Source organism: Gracilinanus agilis, chromosome 6 (assembly GCF_016433145.1).
Source record: "Gracilinanus agilis isolate LMUSP501 chromosome 6, AgileGrace, whole genome shotgun sequence".
NCBI lineage: Eukaryota > Metazoa > Chordata > Mammalia > Didelphimorphia > Didelphidae > Gracilinanus > Gracilinanus agilis.
The window spans coordinates 294,270,971-294,295,184 of NC_058135.1; the positions used below are offsets into that span (position 1 = coordinate 294,270,971).

General features: G+C 54.5%; 1 protein-coding gene across 1 annotated transcript; it reads left to right on the plus strand.

Moving 5' to 3' along the window:
* Window positions 1-450: 450 nt before the first annotated feature.
* On the plus strand, window positions 451-23,158 carry CTTN (cortactin). Its single transcript, XM_044682063.1, has 14 exons — window positions 451-662; window positions 818-947; window positions 1,104-1,214; window positions 6,066-6,120; window positions 6,920-7,030; window positions 8,310-8,420; window positions 8,817-8,927; window positions 11,188-11,243; window positions 13,531-13,600; window positions 14,241-14,389; window positions 16,446-16,538; window positions 17,635-17,824; window positions 19,269-19,340; window positions 22,159-23,158. The coding sequence occupies exons 1-14, from the start codon at window positions 451-453 to the stop codon at window positions 22,293-22,295; spliced, it is 1,608 nt and encodes a 535-aa protein (XP_044537998.1). The 3' UTR covers window positions 22,296-23,158.
* The last annotated feature ends 1,056 nt before the right edge of the window (window positions 23,159-24,214 follow it).

The window sequence follows — 24,214 nt, forward strand, 5'->3', positions numbered from 1 at the left end:
CGAGACCATCCCCGCAGCAAGCAAGAAAGGCTCCTGAGCTGCGCCGGGGACACCGAGAGAACGGCTCTGCCCAGAGGGGATGGCCTCAGCCCGCCCAGACCCCGGCCTTGGCCTCTGGGGGCTCCCCGAGAGCGAGGAGGGAGCTCTCGGCCCGAGGCGGCGTACTTGTGCCAGTGGGTGGTGAGTCCGCCAGGGATGAGGCCCCCGGCGTGGCTTTGGAGATCCGGAGATGAAGGACGAGAAGAGGCCGGTCCCCCCGCCACGAGCTTACCCCCTCCTACAGGGCCGTGAGAGGGACGCAGCCAGGGCTGCAGAAAGCACTTAAATAAACGGATAAAACCTCATTCATTCACCCCGCCCAGAGCCCAGCACACCGGAGGGGCAGCCATTCCTCGTGCCTCCTCGCACCCGCATCTTCTGCACTGTCTGGGCATGCTGGGAAGCCGCAGGATGGCTGGACTGGGGCCGGCTGGTCCCACGGACTTCTCCTGCCCTCTCCCTGTCCGCCGAGCACGGGCAGACGTGCTGCTACAGCCCAAAGCCAAGCGTGTGCAGGCGGGGAGGAGCCGGGCCGGCGCCTTCGGCTTTGGCCTCCCCACATTTCCTTCTCCGGGCTCTCGGGGCCCCTCTATGTGGCTGGCGTTGGACCCAGCAGGGCAAAGGCGGGCGCAGGCTTCACAGGGGGACTCGGGACTGGGGGGGGGTGTCGGCGTTATGGAGCGCCCTGGGGGGCCTCCGGGGATCTGGGGGCCCAAGGCTGGCTGCACCCCTCTCCTGGGCGGGACACGGGGGCCCATGACTCTCCCCTCCATTTCAGCATTCACAAGCTGAGAGAGAACGTGTTCCAAGAGCATCAGACCCTCAAGGAGAAGGAGCTCGAGACGGGCCCCAAAGCTTCCCACGGCTACGGAGGGAAGTTCGGTGTGGAGCAGGACCGGATGGACAAGGTAAGTCCAGCGGCGGACGAGGGGGCCGCCCGGAGCTTTGGGCGATGGTTCGTGGCCCTCCTGCCGGCCTCCTGTGAGGCTGCGAGCCTCGTCCCTCCCCTCGGGATAAACGAGGAGGGGCGTCCCCGAGTAACCTCTCTGCGCCTTCTCTCGCAGTCAGCCGTGGGCCACGAGTACCAGTCCAAGCTCTCCAAGCACTGCTCGCAGGTGGATTCCGTGAGGGGCTTCGGGGGCAAATTCGGGGTCCAGATGGACCGAGTCGACCAGGTAAGCGCCGTCTGCTCTCCTGGCGCCGAGGAGGCTGCGGGGTTGGGGGCTGCCATGGCAGCGGGAGGCTGGGCCGGAACTGCTGGAGAAACAGTTTAGAAGATTCTGTTTCTGCCCAGAAGGGGGTGGACTCTCCGCAGCTGGGCAGTGCCAGGCTGGTGCCAAAAGGACCCGAGTTCGAATGTGGCCTCAGACACTTACTAGCTGTGTGATCTTGGGTAAGTCTCTGCACACGGCCTCCGTTTCCTCGTCTGCAAAGTGAGCCGGAGAAAGACGGCCTCTAGTGTCTGCCGAGAAAAACCCAAACAGGCTCACGAAGAACTGGACGCACCTGAAAACGACCCAGAAGGCAGCTCGGAAGTCTGTGAGCCGCCTCCCCTCCATCCCCAGCCCGGGGAGCGTTAGCAGCGGGGAGAGGCAAGGCTGGAATTTGAACCCAAGCCCGCGGATGCCCCGTCTAATGCTCTCGATTTCAAGTGTCTCCTCACACTGCCCAAGTGAATTTGCCACCCGCCTAAGCTAGGGAGAAGGCCCGGCCCTTCCCTGTTTGCTCGGATGGCCCCGTCTGATCGGTCTGCTCCAGCACAAGCCCAAACTCAACTCTGACTTTGAGTGACGTCCAGGCTCGCGGCCCCTCCCGGCTCAGGGAATCCGAGAGCTTTCTGGCGAGCCTAGGCAGCCAAACGGCGGAGAAAACCAGGAGGCCGCATGGTACGAGCGGAGGCCACGCTGGGCTCTCCCTGCAGCAGGGCAGCCTTCTGGGCCTCCCCGAGGAATGGAACGTCTCCCTCCGCACCGGCCTCTCTCCTGCTCACATGTCCGCCCGCGCTCTTAGCTGAGAATTGTGCCTCGTGTCTTCCTGAGAAAATGGAGGCCGCTTGCTCCAAGCTCCCTCTGCTGCCCTCATTAGCTCACATCCCCAGATACCTTCTGCCACCATTTCCTCCTTCATCCCTGCCTCACTCACCCTTCTCTTGGCCAAAGGAATGGGTTTCCTCAACATGCAAAAGGGGTCCTGCTCCGGCCCTCGTCCAGCGCAGACCGCCTCCTCGCCTCCCCACACTCTCAGCCATCTCCCCGAAGCCCTCCCCTGATTGTTCCTCCCTGCCAGCCATTAGCCCCGGCTTTCTCTGCGCCCTTCCACGCCTGGCCTCCACCGCGGCTGCCTCTGCTCTCTCCTCTCCCTGGCTCGACTCTCGGGGACTCTGGCCTCCCACTGCGAGAGTTCAGAGGGCTCTTCTCAGTTCTCCTCCCTCTCACAGGCTGCTCGCTGCTGTCTTCTCTCCTGGCTCTCCTCCTCCCAGCTGACAGACGCCCCGGATTTGTTTATAACCCTTTCCTTCTGCCTCACGACCAGCACTCATTGCGGCTTCTTGTCTTCTGGGGCAAAACAGGAATTCTTCTGTTTGTCTTTAGACAAAGAAACACTTACCTTCTGCCTTAGAATTGCTGGTCAGCATCCATTCCAGTGCAGAAGAATAGCACAGGCTGGGCAGTGGGAGTTAAGTGACTGGCCCAGGGTCACACAGCTAGGAAGTGTCTGAGGCCAGATTTGAACCCAGGACTTTCTATCTCCAGCCTGGCTCTTCAGCCACCGACTATCCCAAGCACAAGCTTTTTACCAAAGGTTGTAGTAAATCTGATAATGAATGTGTAAAGGAAGACGCTAAGAGACCTGAAAAGGAGCGATGGACCACTTTGGGGGAATTCACAGACGGAAACGTTAAGCGTTCCTTCAGAACCTTGAGGGACACAACTCGGCGCTGGATCAATCCAATCGAGCACAAACAGATCCACGAGATAAGGAAAATGAAACCAAAAGCGGGCCTGGAATAGAACAGAACTAGGCAGCTAAGTGGAACCGGAGGCAGAAGCAGAGCAGTTGATTTAGGCCATGAGAGCAAGGCCTACAGGCCCCAAGTTCCTCGGGGTCCCAGAGACGCCACAAGGGCCCAAACCTCGGTTCTAGGGTCCCCCGAGAGAAGGTTCCCTCCGGAAAAAGCAGGCAACACTGAGAGGAAGAGCGGCCCCTGCAGGAAGAAGTGACTCCTGTCGGTTACCAGTGCACAATAATTTGGGACTCCAAGTAAGAAAAGGAAACTGGAAAAGCTGTTGAAGCTTCAAGAAGGAAGACAGAGATGCTGTCATGCCACTAGAAAACTATTGCAGAGCCTCACTGGGCGGCTTAAAAGCCACCCAGGAAAAAGGACAAGCATCGGCCAAACGTGGCTTTGGGTCCTTGTGACATCTGAGGCCGGGCTTCCAGGGAGGATTCCTGACTACCGATCTGCGACGAGAGACATGTGCGAACCGGTGAGGAGGTAACCGGCGTGCGGCGGCGGCAGGGGCAGATTCCTTTGGAGAGAACCGAGAGAGGCGGACGGTGGGATTTTCCTGTCTGCTTGGATCTGGCAGCTGGGCTGGTCCCGGAGAACCTTTGAGCCCTGAAAAACAGAATCATGCAGTCTGCAAATCAGAGGATCGGGAACTAGAAGGGAACGTTAGCTCGAGTAAAGGCTGTCGTTCTCCAGAGAAACAAAGCGATCCATCGAGGAATAACGGGCTTCAGAAAGAATCTGCAGAACTCGCCATTTCATTCAGACGGCTGTGTCGAGCCGTGGCCCGTGGCCTTCAAGCCCTCAGCTCCAGATGGGGCTCACTAACGTCTCTCTCCTTCGCTTTACTCTGTGATCCAGTCAAAATGGTGTCGCCTCACCCCGTCTTCCATCTCTGCGCCTTTGCCCAGGTGCCCTCTGTGCCTGGCATCCTCTCCTTTCTGCCTTCTTGAAAGGTCCGCCCAAGAGCCACTTTCTGCGGCCGATGCCCCGGGTGTGGCGCCTCCACGTCCTGGTGGGGCATGAGCTGAATACTTGGTGGCAGCCACGCAGCTTCTTCCAGCTCTCGAGGCTGGTCTCCTGGCAGAAAGATGGCCAATGGCAGGATATAATGTCTCCCTCTTACGACAACAAATCCAAGCAATAGACGCAGTCAGTAACTCGGAACACTTCTCTGCGCTAATCCTGGGGATACAAAGAAGCAGAAGCTGCCTGCAGACTGCCCACCAGGGCTCTCTGGCCCAGAGACTGATACAAATATATCTAAGTGTGCAGAAGAGGGGAAAGAGTACCAGGAAGAAGGTAATTCAGGATGATTACAAAAAGAACAGGGAGGAACAGTTAGGTGGCCCGGCAGGTCAAGGGTCAGGCCTGGAGACAGGAGGTCCTGGGTTCTAGTCTGCCATCAGATACTTTTTAGCCATGGGACCCTGAGTAAGTCACTTACCCTCTGCCTTGGAACAGATACTTAGTATCCTGTCTAAGACGGATGGTAAGACTAGGAAATAGAAAAACGGTCTCCTCGCACAAGTAAAGTTTCTTCCTGGAAGCAAGAGGCCGTGTATGATGGAAAACTAGCCTTCCCGCCTCTGTCCCTTCTCTTCTCACTGCTTCCTCGAGTCCTTAAAGTGGATGTAGAAGAGGAGCCATTCCCGGGGATGAATTAGCAGCTAGGAAGCGGCCCCAGGAAACCCCAGCTCCCGCCCAGAAGGGAGAGGAAGGAGCTCAGCGAGGTGGCCTGCACGGCGCGTGGACATTCCCAGCATTGTTTTCTGCTCGCAACACAGACGACAGCACGAGAATGATCCTTCCGCACTTGGGAGCCAGTCCATCGAGCTTTTATGTTCTCAAAGGCTGTCCTTTATGGATGAAATTGGAAGGAAAACCCCTGAGAAGGGGAAAAAACGGGAAGGCTTTCGAGAGTCTTGTCTTGGCTACGTTTGGCCTCCTCGTGGGCCAGCTGAGGAAAGGCGGATGACCGAACAAGTGTAACGGCAGAATTCAGGGAGGATCGGCGTCCTGGGGCGCCCAGTTGGGATTCCTGGGCAGTGTGGCAGCACTCGTGGATCAGGGCCCCTCCGGGCAAGTCCGAGCTCTTGAGGCTTTCTCCCTGGGCGGCCTCCCTGGGCGTACGATTACCATCTGTGCAGGGAGAGCTTTGGCTGCTCTTCTGGCTCTCATCCTCTGGTGCTCGGCCAAGGCCTGCGCACTCTCATTTATAGGAAAGGGAAAAAAAGCCCCCGAGGTGCCCCAGGGATAGAGGCTGGCACATCCAGTGGGCTGCTGCTGAGTTTCCTGGAGCCTCCCAAGCCTGCTGGGCTGATGCTCCTTTACCTGACTCTCAGGGAGATGGAAGGGAATGAACACTTAGCGGGCCCTGCTATGGGCTCAGCACCACACTGTGACTTTTAAGCCCTCACCTTCTGCAGAAGAGCGGGGAAGGCTAGGCCATCAGGGTTCAGTGACTCGCCCAGGGTCACCCAGCTAGGAAGGGTCTGAGGCCAGATTGGAACTCAGGACCTCCCCTCTCCAGGCCTGACTCAATCCACTGAGCCACCCAGCTGCCCCAGGGTACTATGCAATATTATCTCATTTGTTCGTCACAACAGCCCTGCCAGGTATTGTTGTCTCCGTTTTGTTATTATCTCCATTTGACCACTGGGGAAACGAAGGCAGACGGAGGTGACGTGTCTGTTTAGAGACCACAGGAAGGTCTGGGCCTGGATTTGAACTCAGTCTAGCCTGAGTTCCGGTTCTGGTCCGGCTCTCTTTGCTCTGCCGCCAGCTGCCTCTTGTAGAGAAGATGGCCTGATGGTAAAAGGAAAGGCAGGGGGTAGAGGCTCGCCGGACTTCTCTGCTCAGCCCTGGTTTGCGCCCAGACGCTTCCGTCTCCTGGAAGGTCTTCCCGGGCTCTGGGCTAACTAGGGCCGAGGGGCCAAAGCGGCCAAGATCACCCCTTCGCTCTGGTCCTTGGCTTTGGGGTCTCATCCTGCTGCATCTCTTTTGTCTCTCCTAGTCTGCTGTGGGTTTTGAATATCAAGGCAAAACTGAGAAACATGCTTCGCAGAAAGGTAAGCCATGGGGGAGGCCCCCAAATCCATCTGAGGGGGGGAAGGCAAGCGGGGTTCCTTTGGAATCCTGCTGGGCTCCCTCATTCTTGAAGCGGCAGACCTTCCTCTGCATTTCTGGGGCTCTTGAGTCCAGCAGAGCGCTTCCTAGCTGGGGTGTCCCGCTGTCTTTGGCAGGCTGCATTTCTCTCCCCGTCTTCCCCTTTGGGTCCTTCACTCGTCCCCTGACCGCTGTGTTCATGGGGGCTGAGAAAAGCATGGACTCTTGAGCTCGTCAGCAAAAAGCCCAGTCTGTAAATGATCTCTCCTGGGCTGGCCCTTTAGGAGGGCCGCCCCTCCTCCCGTCCCCCTAAAAAGGAGAGATGGAGGCCTGCTGCATGGATGCTGGTGCTGCTCTGGGAAGGAGCACGGCCACGTGTGGCTCTCGTAAAGGGAGGGGAGCTCTTCCCAGGGTCTCGGGCTTCCCAAATCTCTTCGTAGTCTGGCTTTCCTGAAAGCCCCCGATTCTGTAGGGCCGTCCCTCGGGCTCATGGTGGGACCGGCTCTTCCGGGGTGTCCACTAGAGGGCCCCCAATCCCCTGTACGCAAAGCGGAGCTCCCCCAAGGGCCACGCGCAGGTTCCATTTGTGCCTGCAGCTTGGCAGCCCGGCGTCCGGCGCTTGCTCGGGAGACCCTGACGGGCCCCTCGGCCGTCTCTGCCCGGAGCCCCAGCCCCGCAGGCTTCCTCATCAGGGCTCCCGTGTCCGCCCCGCTGACCGCGTCCCTTTCACTCGCTGTCACGCTTGCTTCTCCCCATGCTCAGACTATTCCAGCGGTTTCGGTGGCAAGTACGGCGTGCAGGCTGACCGGGTGGACAAGAGCGCCGTGGGCTTCGATTACCAGGGCAAGACGGAGAAGCACGAATCCCAGAAAGGTTTGTGCCAGGCGGGCGCCCTGGGGGCCACGGGGAGACGGGGGGGCCTCACAGTCTTGGCAGAATGGCCACATTGAAGCTCGTGGGCTTTGCCTGAGTTACCGCAAAGAAAGCCGCTGGGAGAGATTCCTCTTTTTAACCCTCCCGTCTGTCTCGGCCTCAGGACTGAGAATCGATTCCAAGGCAGAAGAGCGGTCAGGGCTAGGCCATGGGGCCAGCCAGCTAGGAAGTGTCTGGGGCCAGATTGGAACCCAGAACTGCCCATCTCTAGGCCTGGCTCTCCATCTGCCAAACCACTCAGCTGCCCCCTGATTCATTTTTAAATGCGATGATCACCTTAAGCTCCGTCAATTTGTTTTCCTCTTTTGACCATGTCTTGTGGAGCCGAGGGAGCCTGGGTTCAAATTCTGCCTCAGACCTGTAGGATCTGTGTGACCCTGGACAAATCCCTAGCCTCTTAGCACTGTGGGCAACTCTCTAAGCCTGGACATTGCATTGTAGAGGTTCCCAGTTAAAAAATCAGCATTTATTAAGTGCCTGCTGTCTCCCAAGCCCTGTGGTGGGTCCTGGACCACCCAGACGAGAATCCCTGTTCACAAAGAGCTGACGTTCTCATGGAGGAGACAGCCAGGAACTTATTAAAATGCGCATCGCACAGGTTTACGTAGAATACAGGTGGACGTATGCCGTGTGTACGTATGTAGCGACACGTGTACATGCATGTAGCATGTAGGTGGCCCAATGGGAAGAATGCTGGAGAGGAGTCGGGAGGACCCGAATTCAAATCCAGCTTCAGACGCTGGCTGTTCCTCTGGACGAGTCACTTCGCCCTGTTTGCCTCTGTTTCCACATCTGTAAAATGAGCCAGAGAAGGACGTGGCCGACCCCAAGAAAACCCCAGAAAAATGACTGACCAATAGCACACACGCACGATTAGACACGTGCAGAGGGATGAACTTTTGGGGGTTCACAAACAGTGAAGGGGTCCCCTTGCCGCTCCCCGCTGAGACTGACGATTCCCAGAGACGTGTGACGGCATTGAAAAGATCTCATGAACTACCTTTTGGGGGGCAAATGGCGTTGAATCCACCCGGCGTGAGCCGCCGCGCTGCCCCCGTGCCCTCGGCCTTCGTCCCCCCGGCTGGGGCTCCGTCGGGCTCCGTCGGCTCCTGGGGGGGCCTCGTGCTCCGCTGCCAAGCAGAGATTCGAGCCTGGAGCCCGGGAGCCGGAGGGCTGCGCTTCCTGGCATGAACGAGCCTCTTTTCCTCCTTCTTTCTAGATTATTCTCGAGGTTTTGGTGGCAAATACGGAGTGGACAAGGACAACGTGGACAAAAGCGCCGTGGGCTTCGAGTATCAGGGCAAAACGGAGAAGCACGAGTCCCAGAAAGGTTTCTCCACTTTTCTCTTCCCTTCTCTGTGGTTTGGCCCGAACACGAGGCGCCCCGGAGCCGTACGTGGCTTGTAAAGCCCCCCGTCCCCCCGTGTGGCTCGGACGGGTGACGGCGTCCCGGGAGCCTCTGTCCCCCCCCAGCCTTGTCTTGAGTGCGAAGCATGCGAGTGTCCTTCGGACCGTGCCCCGGGGCCTTCCGAGGGCTGTGTGGAGTCGCATGGGCTGGAGCTTCTCCTGTGTGGGGTCCTGTCTGTGTCGGTGTGCCCTCAGCCGGGGAGGAAGGCCAGGCCCCTCCCGAGCAGGATGGAGGTCCAGGAGCACGGCTGGGGGGCTCTGGGGGGGCCCCTCGTCCAGTTCCTTCTCTGATCCTTGTGGCCTTTCATTATGTGCGTAGACTATGTAAAAGGGTTTGGAGGCAAGTTTGGTGTGCAGACAGACAGACAGGACAAGTGTGCCCTGGGCTGGGACCATCAGGAGAAGGTGCAGCTCCACGAATCCCAAAAAGGTACAGCCCCCCCCTTCCCTGCCCCCGACTCCTCCCCCAGGCCCAAGGGACGGCCCTCTCGTCCGGGGCCGCTCGTGCCCCCCCCCTGCTGGGGTCCGGAGCGGCCTCTGCGTCCTGCCGGCCCGAGGAAGCTCCGCCGTGGCTCGGGCATTCCTTACCGCCAGGAAGGGGCTCGCTCGGGTCTGAGACTGCCACGGGGTAAGGGGGGCCTCCCTGACCTTCCCCCCTTCCCCCCCCATTTAGGGAAGGAAATCATTGTTTCCTCACCCGGAGGGTAGGGCGTCTCTCGGCTCTTTGGCCCCTTTAACGAAGGCGGCCCCCAAAGCCGAGGCTGCCGGGAAGGTCCCCGAGAGAAGTCTCAGCCGTGTCCCGTGTATCCCCGTCTCCATGGCTCACGATGTGTGTGTGTGTGTGCGCGTGCCGTGTGTGTGTCTTCTGCCCAGGCGTGAGAAGCGCAGCCATGAAGGCACAGGGGGGAGGGGGAGACGAGCCCCTTCTCCGGGCCTCAGTTTCCTCATCTGTAAAAGGGGATTTGGAGTGTCTGGTTCGTCCGCCCCATCCGAGGCCCCGACCTCGCCCGAGCCGTGTGTCCGGCCGTGTCCCCAGTCTGCGTCTGTAACTAAAAGTGTGTTTTCCTCTCTCGGTTGTTTTCTCCGCTGTCCTGTGTGGATTTTCAGATTATAAGAGTGGTTTCGGAGGCAAATTCGGGGTCCAGACCGAGAGGCAGGACCCATCTGCCGTGGGGTTTGAGTACAAGGAGAAATTGGCACAGCACGAATCCCAGCAAGGCACAGTCGCTGCGCGGCCTCGGGCTCCGCTTCGCCTTCCCAGGCACCCTCTTATAGCACGGCCTGGCCCGACGGCCCCTCGGGGGGCTCCGGGCGCCCTTGCTTAGAGCGAGGAGCCCCGAGGAGCCAAGGGCTCTCTCGGCCGTCACAGGCCCCCCAAAGGGCCGGCTAGTCCCCCGTGAGAGAAGCTGCTCCACCGTCGGCTCGTAGCTGCCGCCCCGGGGCCGGCGTTTAGACGCGGTCGAGGCCAGTCTTTGGTGGGACTTAGCCGAGGGCCCGGCCTGGCCCCGGGAGGCCCGACGGGTGGCGTCCCTGCGAGAGTCAGGGCTGGGCCGGAGCCCACACAAACCCTTCAGAAAGCAGCGGGGAGCCTCGGGCGAGAGGAAGGGACGGGAGCCGTCTGTGTTCAGTGTGGCGTCTTTTTGTTCCGTCTGTGTTGTTTGTGGAGGAACAAGAAGAGACGTGGGCCATTCGGGAAGCTCCGTTCGGGCATCCACCCTGGGTCGAGCCGAAAAGAACTTTCTAGAACGTTCCCGGCTCACCTTCTGTCTTAGAGTCGATACTGGGTATCGCTTCCAAGGCAGAAGAGGGGCCAGGGCGGGGCTCGCCCAGGGCCACCCAGCCAGGAAGTGTCTGGGGTCAGATTAGAACCCGGGACCTCCCGGCTCTCCCTCCACCCACTCCCCCAGCTGCCCCCTCCAGCTCAGCCGCATTGGCGCTGGGTGTTGCTTCGAGAAGTCTTTCCCCTGTTAGGAAGCCACGCTTAGCTCTCAGGACCTGAGCCGTTGGTTGGGAAAATCGTAACTTGCTGACTTTGCAGGGCCCCCATTAGAGCCTCAGTGTCCCCTAGCTGTTAGTAGAACCCCCGCAGCCTGGCCAGGACAGGTAAGGGGCCGCGCGTCCACCCGAGCCCTGCATGACTTCAGCCCTCGGCTCCGTGTGGGGAAGCCACCTGCATGGACGCTCCTGCCACGCCGGGACTCCGTGGCCAGGATGCCCGCGTGGTCTTTTTCTTCCTTAAAAACAATCAAGAAAAATGCCATTAAATTTGGTTTTTTCTGCTCCACGAATACCAGAGCTCACACACAAGAGCCCCAACCCGAGCCGGGCCCGCTCTGAGGGCTGTGAAGTGAGAGGCCGTGCTATGAGGTGGCGCTTGGTGAAGGACTTCCTTCTGTCATTCCTGTCCTGCTGTCCTGCTGCCCCTGCCCCCTCCCCCAGTCCTCCCCTCGCCCCCCGCACGTGGAGCGCTTGCACGTGGCCCGCCCTCTTCCCTAGCTGCCTGTGTGACCGAATGTTGGAGGGAGGCCTTTTCCACACCCCGGCACCCGTCTGGAGCACGGCCTCTCGGGTTTTCCTCGTCAGCCCCTGCATCCTCCTCCGGCCCTCCTCGCCTTCTCTGTGCATGCGGCTGCTCGGGAGCTCGCGCCTCCTCCACACTGACGCTCTGCTCTTCTGCTTTGCCGTTGCAGACTATTCCAAAGGCTTTGGCGGAAAGTACGGAGTGCAAAAGGACAGGATGGATAAAGTAAGTATCGGCCGCAGTAAAGCGCGCTCGCCCCCGGGCTCTGCCCTCTCCTGCTCCGCCTCGGGAGGAGGCCGGGCACCCACCGCCACTAGCGAGTGACAAAGCAAACCGAGACCGGGCTCGAACCTAGTCCGTGTTTCTCCTCTGCGTCTCTTCTCGGATTGTGCCTGCAGTGGGCACATCGATAGGGGGTCCCGGGGCAGCGAGGGGGGGAGGGGGTCCCGGGGCAGCGAGGGGCTCCCACAGAGCACCGGCACAGAGTCAGGAAGAGCCGAGACCAAATCCGGCTTCTCGAGGCCGAGATTGTACACAAGCCATTAGAAATCGGCCGTGTGATGGCATGGCTCCATCTCTTGGATCCAATCGACATTTTCCAACCAAGTGTTAAGTAGAGCCGGCTGTATCTTGTCTGCCGCTACAACCAATCAGGGATTAATTTGCAGACACGAGTGTAGATTTGATTGTTCCTGCTACTCATTAGCTCAGTGATCGTCTGTGAAGGGTTGTTCATTCGTAGTTCAGTCGTGTCCCATTCTTTGGGACCCCATTTGGGGTTTTCTTGGCAAGGATCCTGGAGGGGTTTGCCATTTCCTTCTCCAGCTCATTTTACAGCTGAGGAAACTGAGGCAGACAGGGTGAAGTGACTCGCCTAGGGTCACACAACCAGTAAGGGTCTGTGCCCAGATTTGAAGTCAGGAAGATGACTCTTCCTGGCTCTAGGCCTGGTACTCTGTCCACTATGTCGCCTTGCTGCCCCCTGTCTGTCAGTGAGCTATATTTTTTAAGCACTTTCTATGTGCTAGATCCTGTCTGAGGGCTAGATACATAACTAGAAACAATCCCTGCCCTCAGGGAGCTTACAGTCTAGTACAGTGATGGGCAAACTACAGCCCGTGGGCCAGATACAGCCCCCTGAAATGTTCTATCAGGCCACCACATTATTCCTAATCTGACGAATACAATGAGTAGGATACAACACAATGAAACTTTGAAAGAGTTGCCTTAGAAACAGACTGACAGAGGAGCATTTCCTCTCCTTTGGCTCCCTCTTTAAAAAGTTTACCCATCACAGGTCTAGTACCTAAATGTGGAGAGAAGGGTGGGGGCGAGAGAGAAGGGGAGGCGTTAGCTGCTGGGTGGGCTTCAGGGAAAGCCTCACAGAGAAGATGGGGATTCTAAGAGTAAATTCCAAGGGGAGGAGGGAGAGCCTCCAGGCTCAGGAACAGCCTTTACAAAGATACAGAGGTGGGAAATTCAATGTGTGTGTGTATACCATGTGTCTTCTTTCCATGGGTTATTTAATGTTACAAGTATTTGGTATAAACTGTAGCAGGAAGTGGGCTAAATGTGTTGCCTTTTTAATTAGGAATGTGGGTGAGTGAAGGTTTCTGGGCTATTTTTCAATCACCTATGCCTTTATTTTATTTTACTAATGGATTTCCATATATGTTTTCCGAAGCTTTTGGATTCACGTTATCTGCCTATCTTCTTCCCTCCCCTCTCCCAGAGCTGACAAGCAATTCAGTCTGGGTTATATGTGGATTATCACGCAAAACATATTTCTATATTTTCATTTTTGTAAGTGAATAATCTTATAAAACCAGACCCCAAATCCTATCTCCAAATAAACAAGTGATAAAAATATGTTTTCATCTGCCCTTCTGCTCCCACAGTTCTTTCTCTGGATGAGGAGAGCATTCTTTGTTATAAGTCCCTCAGGATTGTCCTGGGTCATTGCATTGTTGCTAGTAGCAAAGTCAGTTACATTCGATGGTGCTACAATGTATCCATCTCTGTGTACAATGTTCTCCTGGTTCTGCTCCTTTCGCTCTGCATCAGTTCAGGGAGGTCCTCCCAGTTCTTCGATTCATTGTTTCTTATAGCACAATAGTACTCCATCACCAACATGTACCATTTTGTTCAGCCATTCCCCAATCGAGGGACATTCCCTTATTTTCCAATTCTTTGCCACCACAAAGAGTGTAGCTATGAAGATTTTTGTTCAAACAGGCCCATTCCCATTTTTTTTTTTTATCTCTATGGCTGGCCCAAAGGGTCTGCACTGTTTTAGAGCCCTTTTGGGCATAATTCTAAATTGCCCTCCAGAATGGCTGGATCAGTTCACAACTCCACCAGCAATGCATAAGTGTCCTAGTTTTATCTGGGCTGTTTTTTGAAAGTATTATGTGTGTTGAAAATAGAAATAAGGCCAAAGGCTGACTGCTGCTCATGTCGAACGTGGCCCCCAAACTTCCTCACCTTCCTTCCTTTCTTTCCTTTCTTCTAGAATGCCTCGACCTTTGAAGACATTTCAAAGGCTTCATCCGCTTACCAGAAGACCCTGCCCGTAGAAGCTGGTAAGCCACATCCCTCATGGCTGGCTCCTTTCTTGGTGCTTTTCCCTGTAAAATTCCCAAAGGCAAGGCAGGGTTTTCAGGTGTGACCCTGAACCAGGAGAGACCCTTCCCTGGAGGCAGAAGAAGCTCCAGAACCTTTTTTCTAGAGAGAATTTGAAATTCTATGGATATGAGGAATGGAAGCATATCTTGTCCCTGCCCATGAGGCTGTCTGTCCCTGGTCAGTTAGTCAGTCCACAAACATTTATTTATTTGTAACCTCTGACCTTCCATCTTAGAATTGATGCTGTGGCAGGAGATTGGTAGGGTTCAGGGCAGTGCCCAGGATCACGCAGCCAGGAGGCGTCTGAGGCTCAAACCCAAGACCTCCTGGCTGCCCCCAAGCTTGCATTTATTAAGACCCTCCTTTGTGCCAGGGACTGGGCTAAGCTTTGGGGACTCAAAGGGGAAAAACTTCCTGATTGCAAGTGAGTCATGATCTAACGTGGCAGACGACCCAGCAGCCATGATGCACGGCGAGTGCATGCGTGTCTGTGTGTATGTGTTGCATGTGGGTGTCCGAGCGTGACTGGGTGAGTGTCTGCGTGTGCCCGCGGACCCCCTTCTCTGGGTCAGATGAATGGACTGTTTCTCCCTCCAGCGAACAGCAAGACCAGCAACATCCGAGCTAACTTCGAGAACCTGGCCAAGGAGCGGGAACAAGAAGATCGCAGGAAGGCCGAGGCCGAGAGGGCCCAGAGGATGGCCAAGGAGAAGCAGGAGCAGGAGGAGGCCCGCAGGCAGCTCGAGGTCGGTGGAGGCCTCTGCCAGGCACGGGGAGGGAGCCCCCTTGGTCCCGCGCTCGGACCTTTTATACTCGGCTCTTTTTTAGCCCTCACTTTCTGTCAAAGAGCCAATACTGCGTATCCCTTCCAAGACAGAGGAGCTGTCAGGGCTAGGCGGTGGGAGTTAAGTGACTTGCCCAGGGTCTCACAGTTAAGAAGTGTCTGGGGTCAGATTTGAACCCAGGACCTCCAGGCCTGGCTCTTTCTCCGCCGAGCCCCCCAGCCACAGCCCCTGGGCCTTTTCTATAGAACCCCAAACACCAAAACGGACTTAGAAGAGCCGCGACTCCCTGCTGAGACAGCAACGTGCTTTAGAGATCCGTTATTTTTTTATTTTATTTTTCTTCTCGTGTAAAACCCACTTCTGTGGGGGGTCCTTGTGGGAGGAGCAACATCCTAGAGAGCCAGAGGCCGGAAGCCGGGGGGAGAGGCGCCTCCCGGGGTTCTGCTGCTCTCCAGCTCTTTCCGCCGCCCTCCTGCCCGCCTCTCCTGCCCTTCCCTGCTTCGTGCCAGGCTTGCGCTTACTTTCCAATCTTGGCACCACAAGAAGCGCAGCCGGAAAGCCTTAGTGTGGACATGTCTGTCCCCCTCTTCGTTCTCTCCTTGGGATCCAGACCCAGCAGTGGTGTTCGCGGGTCCGAGGGCCTGCGCCATGCGATGGCCCTTGGGGCAGAGTTCCGAATGGCCCTCCCGAATGCTTGCATCGGGTCACGCTTTAGTAGATAGAGCTTGGAGTCAGAAAGGACCCAGGTTCGAATTCTGACTGACATTCATGGGGGACCCGAGCACATCCCCCGAGTCCTGTCCGGTGCCGTCTCCATGGCTGCCTGTCGTATTGGCTCCGGACGTGGTGGTTGCCCGTATTAAAGGGGAGCCCCGTCCGTCCTCCCACTTCTTCCCTCCTTGACCCCCCGTCTCTCTGTCAGATACTTTGCAAATCTTACTTTGTGACGGTCATTTTCTCGCTCATAGATGTGCCCAGGCCCAGGGCCACGCACAGCCTCTGGGGGACCCTGTGGTCAGTGGTCGTAGGGCTGTCCTGGGCGGCACGTGAGGCCTGGGGCTGGGCTCAGAGCGGGTGCTCCGACCACGCAGCCCCCCCGGGGAATGAGTGGTGTCACAAAGCCCGAATGGCCGCCCCTTCTTTTACGTAGGGGGAAATCTGGCAGGGAGGTGCTGCTGCGCCTCTGTGTGTGGCTTCGTGGGCCGACGGGCTCTGCTCACCCGCCAGGCTGCCCCTGGGGAAGGGGAGAACTTGCTGGTCAGACCTGGGCCGGGCATTGGGCCGAGGAGAAGCAGCGGCAGCTGTGGAGGAGAACCGCGAAACGTTTTCTGTCGTTTTCTTCCTCCTGGAAGATTCCCTGCCGGCCCAGGCTGTGTCTCGAGGTGGTCGCGGGCCAGAGACGGGGGGCTCCTGAGAGGCTCCGGCAGGGCCGACCTGCCGTTAGGCAGAACGTGGTCCGGCTGGCCTGCTGGCCCCCGGCTGAGCGGGCGGCCGATGATTCTTCTTTTCTGTTGCCTGGTGTTGTGGGCTGGACAGAGCTCTGGCTTTTCAGGCCTTGAGTGTCTCGTTAGAGGCCTGACCCTTTCTAGAATCTGCCCAGAACTCTGCCCCTCAGCCTGCCCCTTCCTGGGCCCCCCAGGGCCGACTTCCCACAGCACCCAGCTCAGTCTTACCAGGACGAGGTGGCCCCCCTTCCCTGCGGCTCTGAGCCAATCCCGTCCTCTGGGAAGGTCCCTTAAGTCCCCGCTGGGGGCTGCTCCTCCTTGGCACAGGCCAAGGGCTTCCGCTTGGGCAGGACTTGGCCCACGTTGTTTTCTGGGGGGCTTCACAAAAGTTCTTCCCGAGGTACCCACACGCCGAGTCGTCCCCAAACGGGCTGGCATCCCCCGGCCATTTCTGTCCTCATTTGGGGTTGCCTCGAACCCCTGCGCTGGAAGGATCGGCCGTCAGGCCACGATGGGAGCCTGGGCCGGGGGACGGCCCGCCGTGCTGACGACCCCTCGTTCTTGAATTGCAGGAACAGGCCAGAGCCAAAAAGCAGACTCCATCTCCCTCTTCCACTCCTCAGCCACAGGCCGACGAGAGGCCGCCCGCCAGCCCTGTCTATGAGGTCGGTGTGTAGCCCCCCCGCACTGGAGAGCTTGCGGGGTGCTGGGTGCGATGGACCCTAAGCCCTCCCCCTGCACTTCTGGCTGCCTCGTTCCCCTCCGGGCCACGTCAAGCCCTGCAGGGTGTGCCACGGCTCGGACTGTTGGCAGTGCCATTCCGGGGCCCGCAGAGGCTCGGCCCGTCTCCCAGGCAGGTTTCTCTTTAGTGACCGCAGCGGACACGGGCCAGAAGCCCCCAGTTAGCCGAGCGTCAGCGAAGCACTTCAAAGGCTTCAGGAGCCGGGCTAGGCTTGAGGGAGACCAGCAAAACCCACCCCCTGCCTTCGGGGAGCTTGCATTCTGCTGGGGGACAGAGCATGCAGCCGGGGGCGAAATAAAGAGATTTGGGACTGTGAGCGGAAGAGACGCCACCTACCAGCTGGGGCTTCAGCCTCATCCTGAAGGCAGCGTGTGAGGCAGAGGGGTGCTGAGGTGGCAGGGGCACTGCCTGTGTTTGGTACAGGGCGGGATAGCGGAGGTGGGCACAGAATGGTATAAAACAGTCCCTTCCATCAAGGAGTCTACAGACTCTTTGGGGACGACCGTGGATGTGGAGCAGAGCCCTGGGGGGGGCCTAGCCTGGAGGGCAGCCACTTTCCTTGTGACCTGGAAGCTTTGGGGCTGGCATCCCATAACAAGGCTGGGCGCCTGTTCCCTGTGGCACTCTCCATGGATCCCAGGAAGTTCCCTTGCTTGACGTGACACATACAAATCCATGGGAGTTCTCCAGCGGGCCAGGGGTCCTCGTGCCCCCAAGACCTTCTCCGCCTTCTTCTCTCTGGTCCTGGGGCCTCCAGAAGACATCCGGGTGTTGCTGTTGCCAGCGGGCATGCCGTGCTTCCTCTTTTCAACACGTCGAGCCAGTTCAAAAAAGGAAGACCTGAATTCAGATCCCAACTCTGATGTGCACTTAGCTGTGTGACCCAGACCAAGTCACTTCACCTGTCTGCCTCAGACTCCTCAAGAGTGTTAGGAGGAGAAATAAGATGTTCTAATATGTCTTTGCAGTCCTTTCTGATGAGTCCAATGTCATAGGGGTTTCCTCTGCCTCTTCCCTAGGATGCTGTGACCTATGAGGCAGAGCCGCGGTACAAAGGCCATTCCCCAGCCTATTCTGGGCCGGAGCCAGAGTCCACTGAGTACTCCACTGTGCAGTCAGACTATCAAGAGGCAGCCAACCAGCAGGACCTGGCACAGGAGTCTGAAGCCGTGTATGAGACAGCGGAGTCCCTGGCTCAAAACCAAGCAGGTACGGAAAGGGGGGGAGACCACAGAGTCCTCGCTGCATGCCAAGCTGGCACCAGGATTGCTGGGAATCGATAGGGGCAACAGTTGAGGTCTCCAGTGCCCAGGAAAGGAGTCCACCAGGTTCCCTTTGTATCCTCCCACATGCCTTTGTCAAGGTTCCCCGGGGAGGTTTATGATGCCCTCAGAATGCTTTGGCTTTCCCTATTGATCGCTGGACTCCTTCAGGAGCTCTTACTTGTGGTTGCTCCCCTCATGGGATGCCAGGGCCCTGGGCAGTGCTTTCATGCTCTCAGACTCCGAGTTGAGACCAGCCCTGGCTCCCTGGGGAAGCTTCTCTTCAGATAGAGCTGCTGCCCTACCTTGGTCTGGGGGCAGGTGCATGGAGCTGATAAGGGGACTAGAGGGACAAGGCAAGACACCATTGGGGAAGCCGATCTGGCCAGAAGAAGGGCTTTGCTCATAGGTCTGTGGCCTTGTGCGCAATATCTAGAGAAGGTGTCAACAGCGAAGAGAAGGGAGCCCCCAAGGGGACCAGCAATGGAACTGTGTAGGTGCTGCTATTCCAGGTGGCTCGGAAGGAAGTCAGGGATTCAGAGAGACAAGAAGTGAGGTGAGACAGGATCCAGGCCTGGGAATCAGCTAGGGCAAAGGGCTAGATCAGTGATTCCCAAAGTGGGCGCCACTGCCCCCTGGTGGGTGCTGCAGCGATCCAGGGAGGCGGTGATGGCCGCAGGTGCATTGATCTTTCCTATTAATTGCTATTAAAATTTTTAAAAATTTAATTTCCAGGGGGCTAAGGAATATTTTTTCTGGAAAGGAGGCGGGAGGCCAAAGAAGTTTGGGAACCGCTGGGCTAGATGGAGGAGAGATAGGAACAGGAAGAAAGCTCATTTGGCTGGACTGTAGTATAAAGGAATGGTAGCAAAATATAATAACATTGGACAGGGCTCAGTGGATAGAGAGCTGGGCCTGGGTTCAGATCTGGCCTCTGATACTTCCTAGCTCTGTGGCCCTGGGAAAGTCACTGAACCCCCATCACCCAGCCCTTCCTGCTCTTCTGCCTTGGAACCAATACTTAGTATCGATTCTAAGATGGAAAGGAAGGGTTGAAAAACCACTTGTGATAACGTTGGAATGGTAAGTTGGGGCCAAGTTATGGAGGGTTTCAGAAACCATGCAGAGGAGCCATATTTGAACCTTGAGGCCTTAAGAAGCCACTAGAATCCATGGGAAAATGTGGAAACATGGTTATATCCATGCTTACAGCATTTGCGCTGGTGCCCAAGTGGAGAATGAATCGGTGGTTCCTTTTTGCCTGATAGAGTCCTCTCTGATAACAAAGAGCTGAGGCTGATTTTTAAAAATTAAAATGAACCAAAATGTCCCTTTTTTTGTGTGAATTTCTGAATCGTTACTCTTCACATTCCTTCTTGGCTGACTTTTAGAAGAAAATACTTATGATGAATATGAAAATGACCTTGGGATCACAGCCATAGCCCTCTACGATTATCAGGCTGGTAAGCAAAGCTCACCATGTTTGGGGCTCGGGCTAGGGCGGGGGGTCAGGAGTGCTTTCATTTGGTTAAATTCATTTTCTCCTGGGCGGATCTTTTTCATTAGCTGCATATCTGGGCAATCTTAGGTTTCGTTCTTGTTTTTCGTTACATTTTCCTATTTCTAATCAACAAAAGTCTATCCTTTCTCCTTTCCCCTCTGGTTCCCCAATTGAACATGAAAGAAAAACAAACCCTCTGCTAGACATGTGTAATCAAGCAAAAGAAATTTCTGCATTGCAACTATTATCCATAGACATGTGTATATGATACACATGTGAATACATGCGTGTAGACATGTATACACATATACCCATACCCATTCACAATTCACACATTCACAACTCACAAAACTAAATTCTTTATTTTGACTGCTTTCAGCTCAGCCACACACACAACTCATTGTGTCCTCTGAGTCTTCCTTTCTCAGATGATGAGCTTCTTTCATCATTAGTCCTTTAGAATCATGGCTGCTCTCTGTGTCCATCAGAGCTCCCAGTTCTTTCAAACTTGGTGGTTTTTACTGCATCCTTGGTATTGTCTACGTGTCCTCCTGGTTCTGCACACTCGCTTCTGCATCAGCTCATAAATATAGGTCTTCCCCAGTTTCTCTGAAACCATCCCCCTCGTCATTTCTTACAGCCCAATAATATTCCATCTCCTTTGTATGCCATAACTTATTCAGACATTTTCTAGGCTTTACCTCTTTGCCACCTCCAAAAGAGCTAGACTTTTGTAGATTTTTAGAGTTTATTTTCCTTTCAACTAAGCTATCTATCTCCTTAATTCCTCCCTTTCCCTCTTATTTCCCTGTTGAGCAAAATGCATTTCTCTGCCCATCTTTGTGCATATACTTACATCCTTTGACCAGATCCTTTGAGACCAGGCTTCAAATGTCAGCTTCTTCCCGCAACTTTTTGTTTGTATAGTTGTCTACTTCCACACCCAGTTAAGGGAGATAATTTTCCCTAACCTTCCCCTACCTCTCTCAGTATATTTTCCTTCCCTCTTTTTTCCATTCTTTTTTTTTTTAAACCCTTACTATATGTCTTAGAATCAATACTAAGTTTTGGTTCCAAGGCAGAAGAGGAGTAAGGGCTAGGCAATGGGGGTTGAGTGACTTGTCAAGGGTCACAGAGATAGGAAGCATCAGAGGCCAGATTTGAACCTACAACATCCTGTCTTTAGGCCTGGCCCTCTATTCACTGAGCCAATAGCTTCCTCTTTTCCATTTTGTTTTTAAAGATCAAGACATAAACCACTCCCAGGTCCTCTGTCTACTTGGACCCCCTCTCTGACCCTTAATGATGATAGGGTTAGAAGGGATGCATGTCTCCTACTTATCCTGGTTTTAGTCCCTTATGACTTTTTGTTCATGTTTACTTTTTAATATTTTACTTTTAATATTTCTGTGTTAGTGAAATGTTTGTACTTCTGAGTTTTCATGTAGCTCCAGTCTTTTCATCAGAAATGCTAGAAACTTTTATGTTTCCCTAAAATTCATTTTTGGTTTTGTAGGATTATACTCAATTTTGCTGAGTATGTTATTCTTGACTATAAGCCATCATCCTTTGCTTCTGGAATCTTGTATTCCAAACTCTTCCCTCTTTTATGGTAGTGGCTGTTAATTGTTAACTAAGTACTTGAACTCCCTTCTTTCTCCTGCTTTACTATTTTTTTCTTTGACCTGAAAGCTCTACATTTGGGCTATGATGATCCTGGGAGTTTTCATTTGGAGTTTCTTTAAGGAAGTGACTAATTGATTCTATTTTCTCTTTGCCCCTTGATTTTATGGCAATATGGAATTTTATGGAAATCCTTTCAAGATTTCTTGATATTGAGGCTCCTTTTTGGGGTCATGACTTTCAGATAGTTCAATAATTCTTCAGATATCTCTTCTTGATCTGTTTTCCAGGTCAGTTGTTTTTTTGATATATCTTACATTTTCTTCTGTTTTTTCATACTATTAACTGCAAATATTTTCTGGTATTTGATGGAGTCATTGGCTCTTATTTTGTCCATTTTAATTTTCAGGGAGTTTGTTGCTTTGTCAAGGTTTGATACTTCTTGTGCTGACTGTTAATTCCCTTCTAGTCTTTCTTCCAAAGCTCTCATTTCTTTTCCATTTTTCCCCCCTCTAATGCTCTTATTTGATTTATTTTAAAAATTTATGTTCTTTTTTTCAGCTCTTCTTTGATCTTTTCCAGATACTTTGATTGAATTTGTTTCTAAACTTGTGTGTTTCTTGGAGACTTTGCTTGTAGGTGTGTCAGTCATTCTCTTCTTTTGGGATTGTGTCTTGAATTTCCTTTGTCACCTTAAGAGCTTTTCATGGTGGAATCCTTTAAGTGTTTTCTCCTTTCAGTCGGCTTTCTGATCATGTTAGGACGGATGCAGCTCTGTACACTTCTGGAGAGAAGGTCTATCCTGGTCCTAGAGCTATTTTCTTGGGATATGGAGTGTTGCATTATTCCAGTACCTCAGCCACAGTTTAGGCTGGGGACCCATGAACTTTCAGTGTCCTCAAAAGGGTCTGATGCAGGGTAAAGTGGGGTCACTGCCTGTACTTACCCTCGAGGTCTCCAGGTTGATACTTTCCTGGCTTATTGCCATGATGGTTTCGGGGCTGGACAGGATGGGTTAGCCCAGTGGTTCCAATCTGGGGCTCCAGAGACCAACCTGAAATGGCCCCTGCCTTGGAAGAGACCAGATTCAGCTCTGGTGGTGCCTGGATCGGGCGGGGCCCCTGGATTCATTTCCCTTTGCTGACTTCTCGTTGTAGCTGGTGACGACGAAATTTCCTTCGATCCCGACGACATCATCACCAACATCGAAATGATCGACGATGGCTGGTGGAGAGGCGTGTGCAAAGGCCGCTATGGGCTCTTCCCAGCCAATTACGTTGAAGTGCGACAGTAGACAGGACGGATTCTCATCAATGCCTTAATGCCATAGTCTGCAAACCCTGATTTCTACACTACAAAATCATGCTTTGGGGAGGATGACGAGGGGGAGATACTCCATATTGCTTTTATATTTAATACTTTTGCTGATGCTCTGAAGAATGTTTAACCCTCAGAATTTGCTAATATATTATAATCATGTTTCCTTGGAGGACTCGGGTGAGGGTGTTGAAGCATTTACAGCCTTTTCCTTTTTGCCAAATCAAGTGGTTGTTACAAGAAGCCATGCCAGGACTGCGTGGGAGGTCTTTGTATCTGGGAGGCGGGGAGCGGCAGGACAGAGCTACTGAGGAAATCCTTCATCATCTGCCTGTTGGCAGCTCCAGCAATGACCTGTGGGTCTCGGAAGGGAGTGTCGGGTTCCTTGGGGCTGGAGGGGGTCACTGAAGAACTGTCTATCCAGCCTTTCGTCACGAGGCACATCCCTCACCCAACTTAGAGACTTCCTTTCTGCCCGTCTCCACAGGCACCCAAAGATGGAGATCTGAGTTAGGGCTTTATTGGGTTTGTATTTATCACTTTCTACCTTCTCAGCCCTCTTCCCAGAAATCCCAGCTCCAGGAACCTGCAAGTCCTCCTGGTTCCTTTAGGATCCGCTAGTTCCTGTAAGTGTTGCTCTTCCCAATCTCCCGACTACTTATCTGCCTCCACATCTTTTCAACGCGGCTGCTGGATGATGATGATGATGATGATGATGTTCGCCCTTCAGGGCTGACGTCTCTCCTAACATGAAAACCTCCATAGAGTAGCAGCTGCTGGACAAGACTGCTGGGTGGTAACCATTGCAGCCTGTTGAGGGTGTGTGTGTGTGTGTGTGTGTGTGTGTGTGTGTGTGTGTGTGACAGAGACAGAGACAGAGATACCAGAGAGACAGAGAGAAGGAGGCTCAGTCATCCTACTTTTCTGCCCCACAAAGGCAGGCACCTCCCTGATCTGTTCACCAGAGACTGCCCTTCCCACTTTTACCACCAAGGGAGGGAAGCTCCTTTGGCTCCTTTTGCCAACACCACGCCGTGGGTTGATGTGATTCAAACTGAACCTCAAAGAGAAGTCCACGTCCCTACCAAAGACAGCAGTGGCTGCCCACAGCCATGTCAGTTGGGTGTTGTGGTCAGCTGTGCTGGCCCAGCAAGACTGAGGAAGAGAAGCCACTTCAGAATCTCAGCAGTGTGGACCAACGAAGTTGGGTGTGAGCCGCAAGGTGTATAGAATCTCCATGAAATCCTCGTAGAAATGCCTTGATTCTTTGGGACGATCCTCCTGCCATCAATGTCACATACACATCCAGTACTTCCCACCCCTGCCCACCCCCAGTTTTCCTTTCTGTATCGTTCCCACTTGCCCAGGATTGGGCTGGGTTTTATACTCGATTTATTTTATCCTCCTTTGTCTAAGACACTTCATAGGTAGGATTTTTTCGGTTGATGTTGTTCATTAAATATTCAAAATAAACTTTGGGAATCCCCTGGCACTTGTTTGGGACTTCATTCCTTGAGTAATCTGGCTCGTAGGATCTTTGATAGCGCCACCTCCAGGGTCATGCGTGATTGTGCCTTGGATTCTGGGGCCCAGACACTCTAGATGGTGTGCCACATTAGTAAAAGGCTACAAAATGGAACCCAGAGGTGGCATGGGGCTATTGATGTACTGAATTGGAGTTGGAAGGACCTGGGTTTGGACCCTGCCTTAGACACATAACTAGCTGTGTGACCTTGGGCAAACCTCTTAACTGAGGATCTTAGAGTTGGAAAAGACCCTAGAGATCATTTAGGCCAACTTCATTTTACAAATAAGGAAACTGAGGCCAAAAGAGTTTAAGTAAGTGGCTTTTTAAAGTCCTTCCTAATGTGAGCCCTCCCTACCTTTTCAGTTAAA

What these genes read in the sequence shown, in the direction of transcription:
- CTTN (XM_044682063.1), top strand. Translation starts at nt 451, where the DNA reads ATGGCTGGACTGGGGCCGGCTGGTCCCACGGACTTCTCCTGCCCTCTC. An exon ending in AGATGGACCGAGTCGACCAG is followed by an intron (nt 1,215 to 6,065) that starts GTAAGCGCCGTC and finishes TGTCTCTCCTAG; the next exon opens with TCTGCTGTGGGTTTTGAATA. An exon ending in CCTCTACGATTATCAGGCTG is followed by an intron (nt 19,341 to 22,158) that starts GTAAGCAAAGCT and finishes TTCTCGTTGTAG; the next exon opens with CTGGTGACGACGAAATTTCC.